Genomic DNA, 26,781 nt, shown 5'->3' on the forward strand with positions numbered 1-26,781 from the left:
GCGCATTGACGCTATTTTACATCACACCTCCCCAGGTTAAAGGTCAAGGTCTTCCACCCCTAGGATTACGATAGCACCATTTAGGTTTTTCTCCCTTTTCTCTGGCAATGTCTGATAACATTTTGGAATGAAATGGTGCATCAGTAATGGGAATACAAAGCTTGGTGTTGGCTTAGTGGTTAAGGTGACTAGCATGGGACCTTAGAGTCCTGAGTTCAAGTCCTTTTCAACCATTGAAATAACATCAAGTGGGGTTGACTCAGCCTGTCATCCTTTTGAGGTCAGCAAAATGAGTACCAATGTACTGGGATAATAACCATTCAGGGTAACCTCCGTCAGATTGGTGACCTATCCAGGACTGTACTCCTTGCCAATGAAACTGCTTTGGCATTCCAATGTACCTTTCCGGCATGAAAGGAATCATTTTTAAGGTCATGACGCAATTATAGACATTTTAACATTTTGCAGCAAAACTCGAATAAGGTATAAGCAATCAGAAGGAAATTGCCCTCATTTGATACCTGAGAGCAAACCACATTTCATACCTCTCTGGGTTAAAGGTCAAAGTCATACTACTCAGAGTACTAAACCACCATTTAAGACTTTCTCCCTTTTTTTTTTCTGCCATTGTCCGAGGGCTTTAAGAATGAAATTTTGCATCAATAATAGGAATACAAAACAGGTGGGTTGACATAATTTTTTGACCTTGATCTTATTTTAAGGTCATGACCCAATTATGGACATTTTAACATTTTTCACCAGAACTCGACTAAGTTATTGTCCAATCGGAACAAAATTGCCCTCCCTAGATGGCCTCGAGAAAGTCGCATTTATGATTAATTTGCATCATAACTCTCTGAGTTAAACGTCAAGGTGAAATGGTGGTCTGAAAAAAAACGTTTTTTGTCATCGCTCAATTTTGTCAATGTGGAATCTCAAAGACCACTTGGCCTTTCAATATGTTTTGACATCATAATAGTGGACCTGCACTAAAGTTGTGCACCTGATATTTGATTTGTGGCCTTGGCCCACCTTTTTCGGATTGTGACCTAATTAACAAAAAACACCTTTTTGATCTTAACTTAAATAATTTTCCTCTGAATTTCATTATATGTTTCATGGATAGATTGCAGATGGGAACTCATTTTCTTAATCTACACTCTATACATATATGTTGAGGTCACATGGTGGTCCGAGCAAATTATGGCCATCATTGGATTGCCAGCCATGGGTAAGTCGTGGGTGATCGCCAAGGGTAAGTCTCCCCTGCTTCGGGGGAGGCTTACCCTTTGCGAAAAGCGATCAAAGATTTCTAGTTTAAATTGATACATTAACTTAAACTTTTCCCATCACTGCAGACAGGTTATTACCTCTGCCACCGAAGATGAAGTTATGCTTTAACCATTTTCTGTCTGTCTGTCCATCTGTTTGTCTGGGTACAGGATATCTCAAAAAGTTTTGGACGGATACAGATAAAAATTTGTGGACAGGTTCGATGTGTGACAAGGACGAACTGATTGGATTTTGGTGAAGATCCGGATCCGGATCCGACTACTAGAATTTATTAAGTGATTCTTCACCATTGAGAGACAGGTCTAAAATGAGACGTAGCACGATATCTCAAAAGGTTGTTGATGGATTCGGACGAAACTTGGTGGACAGGTTGGGTGTGTCGCAAGGCCGAAATGATTCGATTTTGGTGAAGATCCGCATCCGGATCTGGATACGAGAATTATTTAATTTTGAAATTAATTCTTCGCCATTGAGAGATCGGGCCAAAAATGATAAATAGCATGGTATTTCAAAAATGTATTGGCCCCGATATGTTCTCGTGGATCAGGCATTACGTGGTGGAGGTATGCGCTCTACCGAGTGCCCTTCTGGTTTTGCTTGCTTTTTCTGTCACTGGGGACAGGCACTTTTGCGAGTCCTGAATAAAGTTCACTCTGTGATATGGGTTTCATCAAAATACTAATGTCCTCATGTTTCATCAAAATACTAAAAAATATTTCATCAAAATACAAATGTTTCCCATCCTAATATCCCAAAACTTTTCCATGCCTTACCTTCCCTGTGAATCCACAGAGGCCTCGGCAGTTTTGCAGGTGCGAGCAGTGAAGGATTTCAGTAATGTGTATGACCCCGAGTGTCTTGCAGTGCGGGCCGGAGAGACAATCACGGTGAGAGAAAAGTTGTGTTCGTATAAATGGCTGTTGCAACAACTTATTAGTGAAGTACTGAGAATGCAGCTGCTGGGAGCTTAAAATAAATAAATAAATGAATATACTTGTCTCAAATATAATAACTTTCGTCTTTTACTTTCAAATGAACATGGTTACCTCAAAATGAATACCGTTTTCCAAAGGCAACCAAAATATGGCAATGCGTTACTGTCAGTAGGAGAGGATAAATGGGGCTTCTGAGGCAGCCATTCAAATGAATGGGGGAAAAAGGAAAAACTTTCTCACTTAAGCCCTGAAAGCCCAAAAGAGGAGACTCATTTATCCCCTTCCCTCTCATACAATCAAAAGCCCAAAATAGGAGACTCATTTATCCCCTTCCCTCCCATACAAGCAAATGTAAAATGGGAGACTGATTTCCTCCCCCTCCCATTCAAGCAAATGTAAAATTGAGACTGACTCAAGCCCCAAAAGCCCAAAATAGGAGACTGATTTTCTCCCCACCTATTCCCTTTCCTCCCATACAAGCAAATGTAAAATTGAGACTCATTTATCCCCTTCCCTCCCATACAAGCAAATGTAAAATTGAGACCGATTCAAGCCCCAAAATCCCAAAATAGGAGACTGATTTTCTCCCCACCTATTCCCTTTCCTCCCATACAAGCAAATGTAAAATTGAGACTGACTCAATCCCCAAAAGCTCAAAATAGGAGACTGATTTCCTCCCCCTCCCATATCAAGCAAATGTTAAATTGAGACTTACTGATTAAAGCACTTCTTCCCTTTTATATTTTCATTCCACTCAAAGAGCGAACCAATGAATATTTGTCCATGTTCGACTTTGGGGAATAACTTAATTTTCCTATTACATTCATCACCATCGAGTATCTTCACAAAGATTACTTTGGAACTTGGTTCTTGGTTTAAGTGTCTTTGTTGAGCAGAAATGATATGATAAACTTCTCTTAATGCTCTTGTTTGACCACCTCCTGAACCACGTCATTTTGAGATTGTAGTAAATTGTTTATCCATTGTTCAGTTGACAACCATTAAGGTTTTCAGTCCATTCAAGGATATTTTTTTCTTTACATCCTCAAACTTATTTGTAATTAAATTTATCCGCTTATTTGTTTTATCTACTTTTACCCTGGTTATTTCTTCAATAAGACTTATTTGATATTTCTCACATTTAATTCTTTATGTTTCCCATTTAAATACCAAGGCTGATTACATCTCCACTCTTTCGTTTGGTTATTGCTTGATTCTATCATTTATAAATCAGTAAAAAGATGGCGGTAGCCTGTTAAAATTCCCAACCCAATATCTTAACACTTACACTTATAACCATAAGGGAGACTATCGATTCCATTCTCGAAAATATATATTTTATCATCAAAAGCTCCGAATGCTTTCTTATTTATCTCTTCTGTATATAATTGATGTTTATAACTTCTTATTGTATTCATTTTTCTGTACTCTTCCTTCTTTAAGGTTAAACAGTTGTAATAATGTCTAAAGTTTATTGTTTCCTTGATTATATTTTTCTTTATTCCCTTTAGCTTCTTATCACACCTTTCAATGTTATTATTATCAATATACATAAAAGCATAAAACTTTGATCTCAATCCTATAAATTCACTCATGACCTTCCCACCCAATTCATCTTTAAACTTACCAATAACCTTTTTATTCTTTGAAGAAAACAACACATCACCTGACTTATAATTACTTGTATCATATATATCAATATTATCAATCATATCCTCATATACATCACTTGTCTTAATTTCTAAAATAAAACTATCTGTATCCTTATGACACATTATCCTTATACTTTCATTTTAAATTATTATAGTAATAGTCATACATTAACGACTTTGACAAGTCAAGAATTGATGTTCCTATATAAATAGGTTTATCCATTTCAATACTCTCTTTTTCAAATGAATTGCACAAAAGTTCTCCGAAAACACCTCCGCTCGTTAAAAACTTGGTCTATTAATTAACTTTGAAGCCTGTTTCCAAGATGTAGCAAGTCCTATGTTTTGTCAATTCCTAACATTTTCCATAGTCTTTCCAAATACAGCATTATTTATTAATTTATAAAAGTCCTTCCCAAAATCTGTTTTTGCTTCTGTTCTCCTTTTTGTATTAAAATCAATATAGCCCTACTTCTTGAACCAATGACTGTTTAAATTTCAAAATCCGATGAATTTTCCTCACTCTCAACCCAGCAGATAAATAATGTCTCAAGTTCCTTTGATGCAAAACATAACTTTCTTTATCATTTAAAGTAGTAAGTAGTTTTTCTGGAGATTTGCCTTTTATATTAAATGACTGTTGGTAATCACTTAACCGTTCTCTTTTTGGACTTTCTTTATCAGGGGCATAAGGTAGGTCTTTATGTTTGTGATGAAGTTCTGGATATTTTAAATCAACCTCAAAATAATATCCAACTTCAGCTTCATCCAACTCTTTTTGAGAGGAGACAACAATCTCTTGCAAAACTTTTTCATAATGTTTTTCTTTAATCCATTTAAGTTTTCCATAAGGTAAAGATTGCGACATAGCCCACCATACAAATTGTTAGCATCATAATACATCAGGTAAGTGTTGTCCTCATTCTTATTATAATTAGGAAGAATTTATTATTTGCTTTAGCATATCTCTTGGAACATACTTGAGATATTCCTCCTCTTTTAACCTTCTCTATCACAAAAAGCATATCTATATCACTGATTAATTCCAAATTTTGTTTTGTCATTTTTAACATAGCACTCCAAGCCAAACCCGGGGCTGTGTAATAGTGAACGGGGTCTAATCTATCGGAATTTTTATTATGACAGACTGTTCTTAAGGTTTCAAACACATCAGCCAATAACAATACATCAGTTTTAAGATACAAATCATGATATTCTCCAAGATTCTTTATATTAAACTTCTCCCAAACATGTTTAGCTTGTGTATAGTCTCTATCGGAAATATGAGTTTAATTCCACTTGCCATGGAAACTTTCCCTTGAAGGAAGTTGTGTTTCTTTAAACTTCTCAAATGAATACATGTAGTCAGACGGATATATTCCCTTTTGTGATGAGATCCATTTCTTCTTTATTTGGGAAATGTGATTTAAGATTCGGAAAGGTTTTCATATTTGATACTGAGTTAGATAATGGACTTGCCATAAACGTGTAAGTGTCAAGAAATCTGATATGGGTTATGGGGGATGTATGAATTGTTTTTGTGAATGAGATGTATTTTTGATCTCTGTTTGGAATGGCAGAAATATCTGCAGATGTCTTTGAAAGTTCATTTATAAATAGATGTGTGTCATAGTAAGCGTTGTTGTGAAGAAAGACAGGAATAAAGTTTGGATGCTTGTAATTAAGATTACAACCGGAATGAGCTGGACCTCGATATTTACCAGTAAGATGACAGTGATCTCAAACCTTGACCTCTCCCTCAATTTTCTCCTCACAAATATGACAGATACTGTTCTTTCTAAATTCCCTTTTCTCTCCCTTTGTTAAAGACATTGGTTTGTAGGTTTTAATCATTATTTCTCTTCGTCTTATGCAGTCTTTTTCCAATCGTCTTACAAACTCCTCTGAGGCATTTTCTCCTCTATAAAGTTCTAACTTGTTGTATTCATCACCAACAGATGATTTAATATAATAAAAGAAACCACAAGGAGTATGTTTTGATATTTATTTGTGTATGATTTATTTGGATTTGGAGAAACAGTATCTATTTTTTCAAGGACACTTTCAAAATCAGCATGTATCACAAACAGATGTTTTATAGATTTGTTAAAATCTTTGAATGATATGTTTGAACCTGCTTTTGGTAAATTGATTACGGTTGATTTATGATTACTACAATATATCGAATGTTGATTTAATCACTCTTTTGTGTGAAAGGAATTGAGACATCTCTTATAAGGATACGTTTTACATTTTCTCTTATATAGTTGTGATTTGGTTAATCTTGAGAAATTTTTGATGAAAGCCTAATGTGATTTTTCCTTTGAAGTAAAGTAGAGAAGGTGAATGTGTTTCATCATTTTTATAGTTGTTTGAAATTTTTAATATCTGCACTTTCTTTGTATCCGTAAATCCATATACATTAACAGATAGATTAGTTATTCATTTTCTCAAATTTAGGAATATCTCTCAACAACATTGGAAACTTTAAATCTTTAACATTTAATGTATTCTCGTATTCCTTATAATGTTCAACCCTTTCAGGATTCCATTGTGGAGGATGTAAGTGTGTAAGAACAGACCATAGAAAACTTTTATTATCTTTGTTTTGAATATTAACAACCACTTTCTTAAGTTTGATCTCTTTTGGTAAATCAATACAATAAGAAGCTTGAAGACGATCTGATTTTAAGATGTCTAAAAACATTATTTTTGTAATAGCAAATCCACGACCTACTACAGTGTTATGAACATCTTGTTCTTGTCTCTGGAGTTCATCGTAAACATCACATCTTACAAAATCTTGAAATGATGAGATAAAGTGAGGGTTTGTCCTCATATAGGGAGTAGTTTCATCGCCTTGTCTTACCATATTCAATTTTACTCCCATATAAAACTTAAAACTTTTCATTTCACTTAATGTGTTTTTAATTATCGTTTCAATACTTTGTTTAACCATATCAACAACTTCAATGATTGAAGATGGTCCAGGGTCTTGAAAGCAAAACTATTATTTTTATATGTCCTTTACATGCCCCATCCGTGTTTTCAATGGAGAATTTAGTGACACCTTCCCTTTCTTCATTGTTCTTGTGTTTGCCTGATTGAAGGTGTTTATTATAATATTTTTAAAGAATATCATTATCACATCAATCACATTGTTTTTTTTTGGTCAAGTGGAGATATTTGTCTGAAAAGATTGAATGTGTGTTTGTTGGTTTGAAGGTGTTTTTTTATAACATTTATATTCATGATTACAAACATCGCAGTACGTTGTATTCACCATATTTCTAAAACAAAACTTTGCTTAAAATAAAATTTTCTTGATGAAAATTTTGTTTAATTTTAGGTGAATCTGTGCTTAAAACCATTTTATCCTCCAACTTTTTTCACTTAATAAATACAATGTATCAAGACACAAAAGCCAAGTTTCAATCAATCTCTTCATTTGTAATCGATATTGAGAAATATGTCGAGGATGTAAAATTGAATAAAGATAAATATAACAACTATTGGATAAAAACAATTATGGTGAATAATATGAGTTCTTCAATTTCCTCCAGTGGAAGGGCTTTTAGTATATCTGGAAGAACATCAATTAAAGTAGCTCGAACAAAAGTTTCTCCTCTCCTTCTGGCAATGTATTCAAAACTAGAAAAAGCAAAGAAACAATTAAAAGTATCAAAAAATACTAACCTTATGGATGAAGCTTTAGAAACAAAAGATAAGACCATTGGTCCCCAACCTGCGGTCCGTGGGCCGCATGCGGCCCCCGGAGCCCTATACTGCGGCCCGCAAGGACTTTCCAATCAAAACACATTTCTATGTAGCAATTTTAAAGGGGTTTACACAATGCCACTGCCGGCCGGCGTCGTGACCTGAAAAGCCTTACACAATGCCGCTGCCGGCCACTGCCGCTTACTGCCGGGAGGAATCAAATCAAGTTGATTTTGCCTTCCGGCATCTTGCGGTAGTATTTAAAATTAATTACACCCCGAACGGAAATTTGTTCAGAATTACAGTGCGTGAACAATCGATCAATGGAATACATATAAAATTTGTTAATTAAAAAAAAAATATTCCAATAAACCCCAAACGTTTTATCGATTTCTCAACACAAACGTTGTGTGACAGTATCAAGTTTCTCAATAAAATGCATCAATTTTTTTCTGGCTCCCAACATCGTTGGGGGTAGTGAATGTGACCCGTGGGATCAAAAGGTTGGGGACCACTGGATAAAACCATCTGTAATATGCAAGGAGAAATTTGTATTTTTTTCAACAACCGTAAAGATGTAAATCCTGATGAAATAAAGGATGTTAATATATCAGGTGAAATGACATTTCGTTCAATAGTAGTTAAGGATCATTTTAAAATTACCTTTAATATAAAAAAATGTAGTAGTTGAATCTGTTAATGAAAAAAAGTATATTGATATAGATGGTAATGTTTTTTTTTCTTGTGAAATGTTTCTTGTTAAATCACTAATTAAATGAGTCATTATTCAACTGAAGATTTTGAAGATTATGAGAATGATGATAGTATCTCTGTTGGAACAGAAGACAGTTATGATACTGGGAGTTTGTGTTCAAACGATAGTTATGAAAGTACTTTTATAGATGATTGTGAAAGCACCAATGAAAGAACTGAAGATGACACCGAAGATGAATTTTATTTGAAGTAAAGTTTTACTTTATAAGTATGAATAGTATACGAGATCTTGAGCCCCTTGAATTCCCTGATTCTCCATATTTCAAATTTGGGAATTGTCCTGCATGTGATCGAGTGGGATTAAACACAGTCAAAAGCCTATAAACAATATATATTCTGTGATTATCTTCTAATTAATGATAATAAAAAATATAAAGAGGAATATAATTCTTTTAGATTTACACCAAAAATGAATTACTTTACAAGATTGATTAGAGAAATAAATGTAAAGTATGAGGGTGATAACACACCTTTCCTTACAAGGGAAGAAACTGAACGTATTAGAGAAATGTTCAAAGGATTGTTGTTATATATTATTCACGATTGTCATTTTCAGGGAAATATCAACACAAGATATTGAATAAATAAAGTAATGGATTATCTTGAAATTAAACCTGAACTGAGGATAAAATATAGTTTCTAAAAAAGCCAATAACAAATTAAATCACCTGTTTTCCAAATATATAAATGAATGTTTTTTTTTACCCATTTGGGAAAATATGATTAAATTTAACAACCATAAAAATCTTCCAAATTCATTAAGATGTCTCATAGTTGATTCAAGCGGGTGTGGAAAAACCTACTTACTTTTAAAGATGCTCCTTACTCCCAACTTTTTGGATTATGATAACTTAATAATTTTCACAAGGTCGAGTTTTCAACCTGAGTATCAACTACTCTCACAAGAATTTAATGCTGGTCTTCAAAAAGAAGATATAATCGGTTTATTTAAACTTCAAAACAAACGAAATGATTACAGCATTGAAGATATAATTCAACTATTTTGTGATACACAGAGATATAAAAAGAAATAAAAACCGATAACTTGTATTCTTAGTGATAATAGGGATGATATACCTTCTCCCCAAGATTTGGAAAAATAAAAAAAAGAACCTCGTTATCTTTGATGATTGTGTTAATGAGAGAAACCAAATGGTAATGGATAGCTACTACACAAGAGGGAGACATTCTTCTTGAAATTGTATTTATCTTCGTAAATCGTACTTTCAACTCCCTTGTCGCTCAACAAGAAACAATGCTAATACTTTTATTTTATTCAAGTTAAATTCAATAGATATTAACAATTTTTGGAGAGACAATTGTTCTGCATTATGTAGTAAAAAGGAATTTGGGGATTATATGAAGCACACGACTGAAAAATATAAATATATTGTTGGGAAACAAGATGAGACATAAAGGGATATATTTTTTATTTTATAAACAATTACATATATAAATGACAACTATTATCTATATATTAATACTGAAGGACAAATTTTGTGCTCCTCCTAGCGGTCGCGTCACATTTTTCTTGGGACTGTGACCTGGACTGAAAGAAACTTCGTACCTGTAAGAGTGCATCGCACATCGTGCCAATAGTCAAACTTCAACTCCGAAGCAGAATAAACACTTTTCGTTTTACATTCCTTTACATGGCGACGTGTGACGTCACCGCTGAGGTGCGTCAGGACGTCATGACATCATCGGTCATTCGCTGACGTCATTACGTCTGTCGTCGACAGACCATCACTGCTGAGAGGTGTAATTCCACTCCTCGAAAATAGCGTCTGCAATGTAAAACCCTCTTCTGCACATGCTGACTCCCTCAGAATGTGAATTTGACACAGAAATGTAACAAGAAACATTGTATCTTCTATATATTAATACCGAAGGACCAATTTTGTGCTCCTCCTAGCGGTCGCGTCACATTTTTCTCAGTACTGTGACCTGGACTGAAAGAAACTTCGTACCTGTAAGAGTGCATCGCACATCGTGGCAATAGTCAACTTTCAACTCTGAAGCAGAATAAACACTTTTCGTTGAGACGGGGGCTAGGAGTGAAGAGACGGGGGCAGGGAGTGAAGAGCGCGGGGGGCAAGGTAAGCAAATTTTTGGGCGGGGGTAAGCAAATTGAAAGCGGGAAATGGGGCGGAGGATGAGTGGGCGGGGGCTGGGGTGAATTAAGCAGGGTTGAATGTGAGTGGGTGGACAAGGGGGGCGGGGGGCAAGTGGGGCGGGGAATCAAGAGACCAGTGTGTGTATGTGTGCGGGGAGTGAAGAGGCGGAGGCGGGGCCGGGGTAATTAAATTTTTGGGCAGGGGTAAGCAAATTGAAGGCGGGGGGGATGGGGCAGGGGCGGGGGATGAGTAGGCGGGGGCAAGCACGCCCTGTCCAGTCCATGTCCCTCGAGTATAGGTGAGCTGGTGAGGGTGGTTGAATGAACGGAAGCCGTCTGTGACGGGGTTTCGGCTAGTTATAAATCTTGTGGGTAAATCTGCTTCTGGAAAAAAACTTTCATAAATCAAGGTTCTTGTATAGTACAAATGAGAATATTCTAAATTTGCTTTAAAAACTCCCTGTGATACACATTGTATATACAACAACTAGAGCAATAAGACATGGAGAAGTAGAAGGTGAAGATTATTACTATATTTCAGTAGAGGAACATATGCGATTGAGGAATGAAGGTCAAATATTTTAGGAGGTTTCTCTTGGTACAACAAAATATTCACATTGTAAGAGTGAGTTAAAGAAACTAAAATCTGGTGGTCTTGGAATGTTAGAAACTAATCCAGAAGGAATGAGACAAATTATTAAACATCTGAGTGGTAATGGGGTTAAGATTTTATCATTCGGTTTTGATATTGATGAAGAAACTCAACACAAACTTATGAAAAGCAGAGATACCAGTATTAGTGAAGAAGAAATTACAACTCGTATTAATGTTAATGAAGAATTTGATGAAATATTTAAAGAAAAAGATTTATTTGAACACATCTACTTTAATGATGAAGAAAAGGAAAATTTCCGTGTTGACCTTTATAATTCAGTGAATGATATTTTTCCAATAAATAAATGGATGCGAAAGAAAGAGCAATAAGATTTAAGGAGCATCAAGAGTTGGTTTCAAAAGTTGTCAAACAACAGGAAGACATAAAGAATAAACGCAGACAAACTAACGGTGAAGAAGCATTTGAAAGAAAACAAGATAAATTTTTTAAACCACTTTTTAAAACTTCCCAAGAAAAAATATAGATGTTTCCACAGTTCCCACAGTAGAATGTACTCCTAAAAAACTTCAAATGTTAAAAGATTTCATTCAAATGACGGAGGAAGAATTAGAATATGATGATGAAGGATGATTTCAACAACTGGAAGAGATTAATCAACCCCCTGATTATATTGTGAATGCTCTTCAAAACAATGAATATTCAGCAGATTCAAAAACTAAAGCAGGACTCATTCCAACAGAACAACCAGCGATATTTCATCTTGTTAAAGAAAAGGTATTGATATTTAATGATGAATTAAGGTTCTTGAGTTCTGCTCAACCCCCTGTTAAATTAACCCCCAGATTAATGTTTCTTCTCACAAAAGATGGAATACAAGGTTCAACTGTGAGGGATAAATCAAAGTAATTTGATAAACCATTGGATATGAAAAATAATGATGATAGAGTATATATTGATCTTCTGGACTCTCTTAATTATAGGGTTCGTCTGTCTGGTAAAAGTAGGAAGAATGAGAAGGAGAAACACATTATTCAGGCTTTAAGTATCCTTGGTTCAGGTGTTAATTTTCTTCCAAATGACCCATCCCAATTAGAAAACAGACTGTTATTGCTGTTAGGTTGTAAGAAGGCTGGAAATAACAATTGTTTTAAGCATCAGCCATCAGAGATAGGATGAAGCATCAGCCATTTTAGATGAACATGAAAATAATAAATGTCAATACAAAGACATTTTATCTCATATTAAATAAGATGAGAACCACAATCCTTAGTTTTAATTTCACAACATGCGACCACACATCTTCATTCCCATACCCACTACAACTTGACGCAACAAAAGAATATGAGGCGTCTTTATTGTCCTTGGACACTTATAATACATTTTTTAATATCACTGAGAAAAATGACAAGTTTCGTTATAATCCAGGAAGTGGATACAAAACAATAACAGTTTCACCCGGAGCATATGAGATTTCTCAAATATCTTCCGAAATTGCTCATCTTATGAAAGAACAGGGTGATGAACAAAAAAATATTGTTATAGCTATTCAAAAACATAATTCAAAATCAACGATAAACTTAAAAATAACTACAAGGTTGATTTCACAATTGATAATTCATTTAGAGAGTTATCAGGTTTCTCCTCAAAAAAGATTGAAACTAATGGGACGTTTTACAGTGATGATGTCATTCAAATATCCTCAGGCATAAATTCGGTATTAATTCACTGTGATTTGATTGATGGCACTTATAATGATGGAATAACAACAAATACAATATTTTCATTCAGCACATACTCAATCCCAATTGGTTATAAATTCAATATGGAACCAAAAATAATCTGGTTTATCTCCCAATGTCAGGAAAAACCATATACAGAGTAAATTTTAGGATAACCGACCAAGATAATCATGTGATTTCTTTTCATGGAGAAATTATATCCATCAGAATTCACCTACGTGAAGTTTTCCGATAAATATATACGATAGTTATTGTGAGGAAACACGAGTTGGGAAAATATAAAATAATTACAGGGATGGGATTTTCCTTTCCCCATACTACAAGGGTGAAGTTATATATCTTGGTAGTGGATACTATAAACCTAAGAGATAAAGGGGTGTCGGACATCAATTTATAAAAAAAGGAGATAGGATAATTGATACTCTAATGGGTATAGGTTCAACTATTCTTCAACATAAAGATCTAATTGGTTCAACTGCTTCTGCTGTAGGAAATGTAGCGGGTGCTATAAAGAGTATAAAAGATGCCCAAAAGGAATCTCATAAATTACAAGCAATTAAAGAAATTAAAAAAGGCAAAACTCAGTTGTCTCCACAAGAATGACAGAAAATAATTAAATTACTTGGGTCAGGGTTTCAAAAGTTTTAATATCTTTTTTTCCTAAATAAATACAAGTATGGAAGCAATTGATAGTATCTATGATTTGGATGATACCATTGTCATTTCAAACTCTACTAAAAAAGAAGACTACTTCAAGGTAAATGCAATAACTGGAACAGACTGGAATGCAAATGGAACAAAAAGTTTTGAAATAAATAATCAACAAACTTATTTGAATCGAGCCGAAAGTTTGTTGTTGTGTAAATTTACATTCACTCAGGCTGCGACTAAAACAAACGCTACACTCGGAAATGATTTCTTCTGGAAAATGTTTGATAGTGTTCGCTTGTACATTGGAACACAAGAAGTTGAAGCAGTTGATTATGTCTCTGCAACATCTGAAATGATGAAATTTACACGATATTCATTTAGTGATAAAATGGGAAAGGGGGCTGTCGAAGGTTTTATTCCTGATATGTCAACTGGAACAAACACAGACCCTGGATATAGTCAAAGGAAAGGAATGTATAATGATGATACAAAAGCAGGTAATAGTTTTACTATGGCATTTCTGCTTGAAGGTATATTTGGATTTTGTGATCATGATAAAGTTCTGTTTGGTCTTAAAATTAGATTTCAACTGCAAAGGAATGATAATCAAAATAGATTGCTTTTTGTTGTGGCTAATGCTTTTGCTGCTCAGAATAAATTTGTTATTGATGAAATTAGTTGGTATATTAGTGAATATACTCCAAATCTTAAAACAGTAGAGATGTTGAATAGAAGACTTAACCCAAAGAAACCACTCAATGTATCATACCTTAAAAGAAGACGCCAACACGTTAAACTGAACCAAACCACTTACACGTGGAATTTGGGTGTTCTGGAAGGAAAGCCACGATATCTGTGGCTCGTTTAAAAAAAACCAGATGGTGATAATGTGACTGATAAGAATAATGCATTGAGTGATAATGCTGAGGTGAAACAACTTCGCGTTTCTCGAGATGGAACATTTTATCCACGAGATAGATTGGAAATTAATTGGGAAAAAATGATTATGCTGAAGCATACAAGTCTTACCAAAAGGTGTGTGAAAGTAATGGAAATAAAGAACCTATTTTGGATATGACAGCATTTAAAAGTCTGTATACAATCAATGCGTTTGACCTGAGCGCTCAAAAGGAAACTATAAAGTCTAATCGAGTGGATGCCTCCCTATATATTGAAAGAGGACAGAGTGAAGAAGTTGATACATATTGTTTGCTTTTGGAAGAAAGAGAATTGCAGATTAATACAGATAATGGTGTTATGATTAGTCTCACATAATTTTTTTGATAAATAAATGAGTAGTAAAGTGCCAACTGGGGTATATGTTCATCAAATCAATCTTCATAAACTATCATCTTGTTTTCAAAGTCAAAAGCCTTGTATGATTAACGTTGATACAATTCAGAGAAAACGAGCAGCGAGAATTGATGTTTTGCTCACAAGAGAACAGGTGAAAATCTTGAACGATACTGGCTCACTTAAAATTAAAATGTCAAAACCAATGTTGAAGAAATATTCAATAAGAGAGATGAGTGGAGGATTTCTCCCATTTCTAATTCCTTTATTTGCTGGTTTAAGTGCGGCTGGAGCATTGACGGGTGGTATTTCAGCAGCGATGAAAACTGCCAGCGAAAGGAAGGCTCACCTCTGGGCTCAAAAATAATTGGAAAGACATAACAAAGAGTTGGAGAAACAAATTAGTGGAAGTGGTGCAATTGTAGATTTTGCTGAAAAACTTGAAAGTCTGCCTGATAAAGTGAGATTGTTTGTTGGAGATATGCTTTCTTCTATCGCACAAGCAGGTGTAAAATTAACTAAAAGGGGTAATGGATTATATCTTTCCAATAAATAAATGAGCATTGATGAGTGGTTTAAATAACTTGGAAAGAATACAACATCAAATTTAGAACTTGTCAAATCTTCTTCTTCTTCTTTCGGCTGCTCCCGTACGGGGTCGCCACAGCGGATCATCCGTATGATCCGCATAGTGATTTGGCACATGTTTTACGCCGGATGCCCTTCCTGACGCAACCCTGGTCACCTCTGACAACACAGGGATATGGTACACCTATTTTAACCGGGATGTACACCGGCCCAGTATACTGGTACTCATTTCGCCGACCTCAGAAGGATGACAGGCTGAGTCAACCCCCTGTTGTATTAATTCAATGGCCCAACGGGGCTTGAACTCAGAACCTATTGGATCCCAAGCCACTGCCCTAACCACTGCGCCAACACCAGGCTTATTTAGAACTTGTCAAATATTGTAAGAAATTTAAAATTCATAATGTGGTTATTTGTATGAGAGATGAATTCACAAACTTGCCAAAACATACAAAGAATATTATTATGAACTTAGAAGATAATAATGGGAACAGTTCTCATTGGGTTTGTATTTTTAATAGTCAAGACAAGTATTATTTTGATAGTTTTGGTCTTCCACCACCTGTTGAAATGTTTGATAAACACTATTCTGTAAGAATTTTATTACTTCAAGTCCAATAATTAAATTCCAAGTGTTGTGGTCAATTATGTCTATATGTGTTATTTCAACTCAACAAAAATAAATTTTTTAATGACATTATTTTTATCTAATATAAATGACTTATGTTGGTAAAGATGGTTCTATCTTTGGTGTATCCCAAGAACTGGATATTGATTTATCAAATTATTACACAAAGGCACAGGCTGAACAACAGAAATATAGTATAGCAAAAATTATTAATATGAAAAATACTTATAAATTAATAAATTATCAAGCCCAACTGACGCAAATGACTTGGTGAGATTAAGTGATTTATCACAATATATATCCTTAAATAAAATGGCTGTGTATTCCAAAGATACAGAAGTGTTGATTTTATCTCCAGGTCATACAGAATTCACAGTTCCAATTAAAATAAAATTTTATAAAGAAGGGCATATCGTTTATTTGAGAATAGAACAATGGGGATATGATATGAATGATTTAGGGTATAATTGGTCATTTAAAATTAACCTAGAATACCTGGAACAATTCAATCAGTCTCGTAAGGAAGAATATTATCCACTTGGTACCGAGAATAATTTTTGTGGAAGCACGATTAGCAAACAACAAATAATAGAATTTAATAAGGGTAAAATCAATTATTGTTTTGCCATAGTTTATATCATGAAAATACAAAGAACAGGATTATATATAATAAGTAAGGGAATACAAACTGATTTAACTTTGGGAAGATGGGGAGGTGTTTCCTGTCATTATATTAATCTGTCATATATTTCTGATACATAAATGACAGCATGAAGGCTTCAAGAAAATTATCATTTCTGTGTCCAAGCATACCTTCAAGAAAAGGGTATTCGGTATTTTAATAAATATGTTGTACAACATAAGAATGAGGTATTTTCAATAAAAGATTGGCTTTATACTGATGTTAATAAACCAACAACTTTGGATTTAACTAAAATATTAAATAATGAAAAAAAATTATAATTAAGAAAATGCAAGGCTCTCTTTGAAATGCAGAAGAAATTTTATTGGTTTCCTGTTGTAAAAAAAATATTTTGGATACAGGAATAACAAGAAATCCTGATGAATATATGTATGATATTCTATGGGGTGAAAGTGATTCAACGATAGTAAGGGACGAGGAAGGAGTTGAAGAAACTGAGACAAAGGAGGAGAAGGAGAAGAGAGAGAAGGAGGAGAAGGAGAAGAGAGAGAAGGAGGAAAAGGAGAATGAGAACGGGAAAGGCTAAGGCACAGTTTAAGAAGCAACTACAAGTTGAGATGACATCAAGAATCGTATTACCCAAAGTCAAATGTAGGGTGCTAGATGGTTCAGCTGTCCTCTGGGTGATACACTGGCCAGCGAATGGGACAGTCCGCAACTTTGTTGTGAACTTTAAACAGTACATTCAACATAAACTTACTTCTAGCGATGTCTTGCTCGTGTTCGACAGGTACCAGGATTTCAGTACCAAGAGTACGACCAGATGCAATAGAACAGAAGCAAGCAGAGTACATCGACTGGCTCTAGATACACCTCTACCCCCACAGAGAGTTGTCCTGACAGTGTCAGAAAATAAATCACAGCTGATGGAAATTATCTGTGAAGAGCTGTCCAGAGACACTACCTTCCTTCGATACTACACAATGACCCACAAACTTGTCATCACTAGCAGTAATAACACACCTGTTGAAATAAGTTATGGGGGAGTGGTGATCCACCAGGAAGACATGTCTACATCTCATGAAGAGGCAGACTGCATCATTGTTCAACAAGCAGTAACAGTTGCGACTGAATGCCAAGTAGGCGTGTCAGTGATTGCAGATGACATCGACGTCTTCATCCTTCTGCTTCACCACTACTTTGAGCGACAGTTAACCAGTCACATGATCATGGAATCGCCGATTCATGGTAGAACCGTTATTGACATACAAGCTACTGTTAAACAACAGCAGAGCATAGTAGATGGACTGTTGTCTATGCAAGCCCTATCGGGTTGTGATACATGTGCATGCTATTTTGGTATTGGTAAAGTCACGGTACTGAAAGTACTGCGAGAAGGCTACTCGTTGTCACTTTTGGGTGACATTCATGCATTGTTACCAGATATAACAAGACAGGCATCCAAGTTTGTGGCCGCATGCTATGGACACAAGGACTGTAGCAGTATGTCTGAGGCAAGGAAGAAGTCATGGGCCACAAAGGTTGGAGAGGGCACCACAGCCATACCAAAGCTGAAGTCTCTACCTCCCACAATAGAAGCATTTCTGGAAAATGTCAAATGGGCACACCTGCAGGAAGCTGTGTGGAAACATGCTTTGGATCTAGACCCTCCCTTGCTAGATCCAACAGAACATGGATACGTTCGTGACGACAGTTCCAAGACTATGTTGCCTAAATCAATACATGAAGATGTGTCCCTTGCTCCACAAGAGATTCTGAAACTGATTCGCTGCTCTTGTGAAAGTGAAAGACCTTGCAAATCAGGAAGATGTGGATGTGTGAGCGGTAAACTACCGTGCACTGTATTTTGCGGACATGGGCGTCCGCAGGGAGGGGCAAGGAGGGGCATTTGCCCCCCCCCCAGGAAAATCAAAAATTTGAAAAAATTACATGAAAAATACAAAATGAATAAAATAACATAAACATTTCTCAACAGTTCATTCAGTTAGAGCAGGTTACTACTCTTGGAACAGGAATTGGAGCCGTCGGGGATCTCTTCCGAAATTGTCAATGACCCTGTTCATTAGCTCGGTCTTCTGGCTGTTCACTTTGTTGCGGTGGACACTTAGCATGCAGAGGCCGGACAGACGTTTATCACTCATCGTTGATCTTAACCAGGTCTTCACCCTGCACAGTGTGCTGAAGGACCTTTCCACTGTACATGATGTTGCAGGCAGAGTCAGTGCGATGAGGATAGCCTTGCGCACAGCAGGGAACAGAGTGGTCTGCTTCACCAGCTCGATCATACCCAGAGAGTTGTCATCCAGTGGCTTATGCTTCTGCACGTCATACCATGCTAGAGCTTCTTCTACAAGGTTGTCAATGCCATACATTTCCTTGACAGATGAAACGATGTGCTTGAATTCATCTCTTTCTGTTTGCTGCATTTCTCTCGGATGTAGTGCGAAAATGTGAAAAATATGGCGTGTTACTTTCACCAAAGCGACTTTCCAGAGACTGGATCAAGGAATCCATGTACGGGACATAGATGGTGCGGCGATAGTACTCCTCAATGGAGCCTCCTACATTCGGCCGGTGGACCTGGCGTGTGCATCGCCGAGGCATAGTCAAGTCTATGCTAAGTTCTTCTGCCAAAGTTTTCGCCTCAGGGATGACATCTTCTGAGAAAACACGGTCTGCACCATCCCGGTGAGCTCGGAAAGCCTTCATCAACAGGTCGATGTGATCTCGGACTCCCATCATGTCCATGTCCACTGCCTGCAGCTGTTGGGTCACTGGCTCCAACATCAATGAGTACTTCACAATGATCTTCAGACAGATGAGGAACACTGTGGTTCCTGCAGCACACCTCAGCTGATACGCCGTCTGACGCGTACTCTGTGACTCATGCTGGTTTGCCTCCAGTTGCTCCAGTTGTGCATAGATATCACAAAAGTTCTCTGAAAAGATGCGGATGCTTTTGTACTTTGCGCTCCATCTGGTTTCACACAACAAAGGTATATTTGGAACCAGTCTCCTGCGCTTGGGACTGTCACGGAAGAATTTAATGATAGATTTCACAGTTCCAGTCGTATTCCTCACATCTGCGACAGAATTCAGATCATGAACCACCAAATTCAGTCGATGTGTAGAGCAGTGCATGAAAACAGCTTTGGGATAGGTGTTCCTGATACGGGCCTGTACACCATTGTCTTTTCCTGCCATGGTTGAGCATCCATCGTAGCCTTGGCCGTGGAGCTTGTCGAGGTTCAGACCAAATTTTTTTGCTTGGTCGATGATAGTATCTGCAATTGTTGCAGCGTCCACCCTCTCCAGTGGAATGAATCCAAGGAATTCCTCACGTATGGTGGCTGAGTCATTCCGTTGTTCCTGCAGCGCAACAAATCGTACTCCAATGGACAGTTGCTCGGTGCCTGATATGTCAGCAGTTTCATCTGCAATGATAGAGAATCCATTTGATTCATTTGCAACTTTCACAATATTGTCTCTTACTACTTCTTTGGAGAGAACTAACAGCTCGTTTTGTACACAAACTGATGTGTATCTCGCATTTTTGCTTGCGCCCTCCATGTGATCCTTCAGGACCGTGTCCCCTGCTTCTATCCTGAATCGCAGTAGGTCACAGAGGTTCCCCGATGTACTCTCCTTCCCCTCAATGCAATGTCATGGCTGCAGCAGAACAGAATGCTGGATAGTATGGGGAACAGTTTCTCTCGGTTTTGAGTGACTGCTTTGTTGACTGCTCGGTCCATCTGGCTCACGATGGTCAACTCTGGCCTTTGCACGGTGGTAAGGAAATTGTTGGCATCTTGCAGTGCGCCTTTGTGCCAGGAGGAAAGCATGTGCTTCCTCGCGCACTCATTGAAGTCTTTGTATTTAACAAAAGGAGTCACGATGAACGCACCCATTAGACCTCGGTGCACTGGTTAAGGGAACAGCACACAGTATTTGCACAGAGCACCTTTCAAGTGACTTGAGTAGGCCAGCCATGGAGAATATTGGTTTATCCACGTGTGGCGGAAACAGCGGGAGCCCTGTGAATCATTCTAATAGCTGTAATCAGTTGGTGGGACGTATGTGTTCATCTGGAGGTCATATCTTCGATTATTGGTCAAATGTTCTGTGGTTTTGACGAATGATCCAATGTCCAGATGATGAGGCAAGTCATTGGCCACTTTCGCAAGTGGTGTTTGGGGTGGCATCTGATTGGTTGCTGTGAGTAACTGCTCGTGATGTACCGCTCTGCGCTGCTCTGCTGGTTCAACATGCGTCTCCGATGTACCTGGGGTGTCTTGATTGTTGTCAGAGTCATCAGACTTACGTTTTTTTTAAAGAACCTCCTGATATCCATTTCACATTCCTGAAAAATAAGAAAAATGAGGTTAACATAACAATACAAATTTAATACACTGGTCTTCCCCAGACTCTATAACAATCAAATCAAGAGCATTTAGTTTGATTATTTTGTATAAAATCCAACGTAGAAAATTAGCATGAGTTTTGTTACTGAAAGAAAATAAATAGCCGCAACACAGAAGGAATAAACGAAAAAACACTATCTTCCACGCCAAATATCATGACATTCGATCAATCGTGTGTCTTCTACCTGAAGAATTGTTAACATTTTGTTCTGTTATTTAAAGTTATCTTAGCAAAAAGATGTCTTCACACTTCACACGGCGATCTCAGGATAACATTGCTCCCCCCCCCCCTGCATTTTTTTCTGCGGATGCCCATGTTTGCGGATGTCACGCTGAGGACTGTCATAACGAACTGACTAAATGTGATGTCGCCTCTGATGCAGATGATGACGATGACAATTAGACATAAAGGTATTAATGGCAACACAGACAAATGAGAGGAACATCATGTTGATAACTGTGTACAATGTCATGTACTATAAACTCTAATATCACAGTAGTTAAAGGAGAAGAAATGTGAACGATTTCTTTATGCGCCATGGCTTGCTCAGCATAGACACTACTAGAACATTATGACTTTTCAGTCACTTTATTCTATATAATGGACATCTGAAATTAGTTTACTTTATGACCTGGTGTCTGTCAGCTTAAATATATTCTAACGTATACGTCAATGACAAACTACTAGTATTATATTGAAGGTATTCAATGATATTGTCACCATTTAGATCAATCAAGCATGTCATTCAAAAGTACAGCAAAATGTTAACAGATTGACAACGGCCATATTGGAATATGCAAATGAAGCTAATATATTTAAATTGTAATAAAGATGTATTGTATGGGACCTCTATTTTTTCAAAACAGAAAACAAATCATTTAAAATGTATCCAAAATTGTATCCAGAATGTGGTGACATAAAACCGGTCTCCTGAGAGGTTTGACGGTGGCCATCTTGGATTTATGCAAATGAAGGAGTTGTCAAATCATAATAAAAGTGATTCCATTCGGTTCCTAATGTCTTAAAGCCACGTTAAAACATTTTAGATTGTTTTAAAATCCCTTCTAGAAGCCGAGATATCTTAATTATAGTATATTCAATAGAACACTGGCGGCCATCTTGGTTTTATGCAAATTAGAAAAAATGCCCAACGGTGACAGAGTGTCATCAAGCGGATTGTTAATATTTATGGTCTCAGTGACCCAAATCAATCAAAGAACATTGTATATACTCTACTTCCAGGTATACCCCTAAAATCCCATTTGGCTGCCAGACTAGTATGATTGTCTTTAATTAAATTTTTACATTTTTTTTTCTTAAATAAATGGAGGAGAGAGTGAAGACATTTCTGAGGATTATTTATGTTTTAAAAATTAAGATTCAAATGTGCATGTTGGAAACTAAAAAGGTTTTTGCACTCTGTTGGAATTTTTCTCATAAATAAATGAGGTATTGTCTCAAATGTAAAAAGAAAACTAATACTAAAAATATCTCGTATTTTAAAAGTAAAAATGACAGGGTTATTCAAAAAGGTATATGTTCGGTGTGTGATTCAAAAAAGTGTCAATTTATCTCCAAACACAAACGTGGAGGAGATATACAAAAGTTTTTATCAGGAAGTAAATTTACAATTACTGGAATACCAGGGGAATTACATCTACCAGGGTATTCTTTCTGTGGTCCAGGAACAAACTTGGATAAAAGATTAGATGAGGCTGACAATCCTAAACTATGGAGCAAACCTATCAATAGGGTTGATGAGGTGTGCATGAGGCACAATATTGATTATGAAAATAGCACAACGTTGGAAGAAAAACATGAAGCCGATAGAGAAATGTTGTATAATTTGTCTCTGATGCAAAATCCAACCTTGAGAGAAAAAGTTGATAGGTTCATCGTGAAGAAGATGATCAGTGCTAAATTGAAACTTGGGCTTGGAAATTCAAAAAACTTATAGGCTCTAATGATGTCATTAAGATTGAAGAGCAATTAGCTGATGAATTATATAAACCAATAATCACAAAGTTTCAGAGAAGGAAGGTTTATTCCAAGGAAGTTGATTACATCTGGTTCGCTGATTTAATTGAATTCAATTATGATAAGGGGTACAAGTATGCTTTCACCGTTATTGATTTGAGGAGTAGATATGTGTGGGTTGTCCCTTTGAAAAACAAAACCGGGAATACACTCATGTTAACCTTCCAACAGATATTTAATAAAAGTAAGTGAAAACCTAAAAAAAATTGTGGACTGATAAGAGTACAGAGTTCTACAACAAAACATTTATGAATTTTCTTTAAAAATAGCAACATTATATTATGTAGCATCTTTAATGAAGGAAAAGTGGTTGTTATTGAGCGATTCAATCGCACTTTAATAGAGAGACGATAAAAAAATACACTCAACTCGGTTCCCAACAATGGTTATCTTTAATTCAGGATATAGTAGATAAGTATAATGATACGATTTACACCTCAACGAATACTAAACCAACAGAAACATTTACAAAATTAGAATATGAAAAAGAGATTAATGTCAGAAAGCCTAAGTTCAAAGTTGGTGATATAGTTAAAATATATCGGTGGAAATCTCATTTTGAAAAAGGTTATACAAAGCGATTGACAAATGAACTTTTTAAAATTGTTGATGTAATAGATACAGTTCCTTGGACTTATAAGGTATATGATTTAGAAGGGGAAGAGATTTTATGTTCATTTTATTCACAGGAATTACAAAAGACAAAGATAAATTGGGGAATTTTTTGACTCTGCCCATTTTTAACTCCGCCCCTTTTTGACTCCACCCACACAAACCCCACCCACACAAGCCCCACCCACACAAACCCCATCCACAAAAGCCCCACTCACCAAAGCCACATCCACACAAGCCCTACTTACAAAAGCCACATCCACACAAGCTCCACCCACTCAAACCCAATCCACATAAGCCACATCCACATTCATCATCTATATTAATATTTTGGCACGCCCCTTTTTTTGTTCCACCATCAGATTTTTGTTACTGCATGAAATGAAACAAGCTTTGACATATATAGTAATGATATTATTTTCTTCCTTAAGAGGCCCCTCAAAATTAGTTTTGATGATTATGGTAGTTAAATCTTATTATTATCTATATTAATATTTCGGCACGCCCATTTTTTTGTTCCACCATCACATTTTTGTTACTGCATGAAATGAAACAAGCTTTGACATATATATATATATATATATATATATATATATATATATATATATATATATATATATATATATATATATATATATATATATATATATATAGTAATCTGATGGTGGAAAATCTGATGGTGGAACAAAAAAAGGGACGTGCCGAAATATTAATATAGATGATATTATTGTCTCCCTTAAGAGGCCCCTCAAAATTCGTTTTGATGATTATGGTCGTTAAACAGTTCATGTTCTCCATTTGCATAATGGGAGGAATTATTGCACAAAAAATAAATAAAAATGTTTCCCATTTTTTAGAGGACCACAAAGATGAGTTCGTAAAACCTTTTGTAAAGTATGTTATTATTAATCACTATACGCCATAGTAAATTGCTCATGTTATTGAGCTGTCAATAAGCTATCAATCATAGACATATAATAAACTCACTTGAGTATTCATATCTCTATTTCAATGCGTAATATCAAGCGGTACCTTCATGATGACCTAATAAAACCGGTCTCGATGTCTGTCCGTCCGTATATCTGTTCACAATCAAACCGATCGTGATGCATTTTAAGGCTTTCCGAGAGCTTTGGAGAGATTACCTACACTCCCGCACGGTGCTGTTTTTATTATTCCTACTGCACTTCATTAGAACATAGATTGTGGATGGATGCGCAGATCCCAGGAGAACAACTATAGCTGTACAGAACAATTCATATTATCGATGGATAAAATGATATTTAATTGATATTATAATAAATTGTTTGTTTAAAATATCTTCAAATTTTGTGAGTTTTTAGTTTGTTGTGAAATATTAGGTCCTCGGGTCTCCGCATCGTGGCGTACAGGCTTAAGTCGTACTTCTGTTTACTACCGTAGAAAATCGCAGAACCATCCGATCGACATGCTGTTAACAGTTTCAGAATCAGCTAAAATCTACAAGATATGAATATGTACACGAAACTGATCCGGCCAGCTAAAATCTACAAGATATGAATATGTACACGAAACTGATCCGGCCTTTTGGATCACTTTAAAGTAGGGTGCCCTGTAATTTTAATGCGCTCTATGGATCCTCCGGAACTCACGAATGGAACACGTTGTGTAGTCACTAAACTACATGGTAATGTCATCGAAGTGGAGCTACTGCGGGACAGTCGAAGAGGAAAACCTGAATGATAATCAATGGATAAAAATGATATAATATATTGTTTAAAATACATTCATGCTATCTGTCTTTTACCATATGTTGCCAGTGACGCCCGTCCAAGACGGGCACCTTTACTAGTATCCACATAATTAGTGATTAGTTCATTCGTTCCCCACACACAACATGTTTATTTAATTAAACATTTTTTGCTCCACCCACACAAACCACATCCACACAAGCTCCACCCACACAAGCTCCCACCACCCACACAAGCCCCACCCATCCACACAAGCCCCACCCACCCACACAAGCCCCACCCACCCAGACAAGCTCCACCCACCCACACAAGCCCCACCCATCCACACAAGCCCCACCCACACAAGCCCCACCCACACAAGCTCCACCCATCCACACAAGTCCCACCCACACAAGTCCCACCCACCCACACAAGCTCCACCCACCCACACAAGCCCCACCCCCCCGTGTGCCCCCACCTTTGACCCACCACCCCTCATCCCACCCCCCACCCTTCACCACCCACACAAGGGGAGGGGAGGGGGGGGATGAGGGGGGTGATGGGTCGTTGGGGGAGCGCACCTACCCCCCCACTCCCCTTCAAGATTGCAAAATTCATCCATGTATGATTCAGTTTTAATTCTGAAAATAAAAAGCAAGTAGTCAAAAATTATCACCATGCCAAATAAAAGGTTGTGTATAAGGAGAAGAGAAAGAGACAGACAGAGACAGAGACAGATAGAGAGAGAGAGAGAGACAGAGACAGATAGAGAAAGACAGAGACAGACAGAGATAGATAGAGAGACACATAGACAGAAAGACAGAGACAGAGACACACATACACATACACACACACATATATGTGTATATATATATATATATATATATATATATATATATATATATATATATATATATACACATACACATATATACATACACATATATACATACACATATACACACATGAAGACAGAGACAGAGTGATAATTCCTCACCTTGAACTCGGGATCAAAGGACGTGAGAGAATTTCTTCCCATCCAAGAAAAATATCATTCATTTCTTTCCGAAACGAATAAATGTCTTCAAGAAAGTCGTTCATTTTTATCCATTCCTCGTGAAATTCAAATAATTCATTTTCAACATTAGTTATTAACGATGTTCTTATTGGGGACAACCTGTTGGAAAAAAGACATACAATAATTATTAATTGTATAGTGATTTAATTCTGTTTTAAACAACAAATAATGAATTAGGTTGAGATCTGTGTCATCTTGTGTCATCTTCTCACCTGTGATCTTGTGAAAACGATTAATCCTTAAGGTTGGAGTACTCC

At 36.5% G+C, this 26,781-nt stretch overlaps 2 protein-coding genes across 5 annotated transcripts in view; one reads left to right on the forward strand and one right to left on the reverse strand.

The window, feature by feature from the left end:
- The window catches only part of LOC147022052 (caskin-1-like), a 268,997-nt gene that overhangs the window by 154,760 nt on the left and 87,456 nt on the right, over window positions 1-26,781 (forward strand). For all 4 annotated transcript variants that reach the window (XM_085892623.1, XM_085892626.1, XM_085892624.1 and 1 more), the window contains one exon: window positions 2,086-2,180. In XM_085892623.1, coding sequence (XP_085748749.1) covers window positions 2,086-2,180 — 95 coding nt within the window. The remainder of the gene's footprint in view (window positions 1-2,085; window positions 2,181-26,781) is intronic.
- LOC147022055 (52 kDa repressor of the inhibitor of the protein kinase-like) lies at window positions 16,794-26,621 on the reverse strand. The gene is made up of 2 exons (XM_085892613.1): window positions 26,444-26,621; window positions 16,794-21,026 (listed from the first exon to the last, which is right to left on the reverse strand). The coding sequence occupies exon 2, from the start codon at window positions 20,234-20,236 to the stop codon at window positions 19,070-19,072; it is 1,167 nt and encodes a 388-aa protein (XP_085748739.1). The 5' UTR covers window positions 20,237-21,026; window positions 26,444-26,621; the 3' UTR covers window positions 16,794-19,069.

This window comes from Eptatretus burgeri, chromosome 8 (genome assembly GCF_056783735.1).
Source record: "Eptatretus burgeri isolate ZD-2024b chromosome 8, Ebu_testis_v1, whole genome shotgun sequence".
In the NCBI taxonomy this organism is placed as follows: Eukaryota; Metazoa; Chordata; class Myxini; order Myxiniformes; family Myxinidae; genus Eptatretus; species Eptatretus burgeri.

Excerpts from the sequence above, each read along its gene's own strand:
- LOC147022055 (XM_085892613.1), bottom strand. The coding sequence starts at position 20,236 with ATGGAGGGCGCAAGCAAAAATGCGAGATACACATCAGTTTGTGTACAA.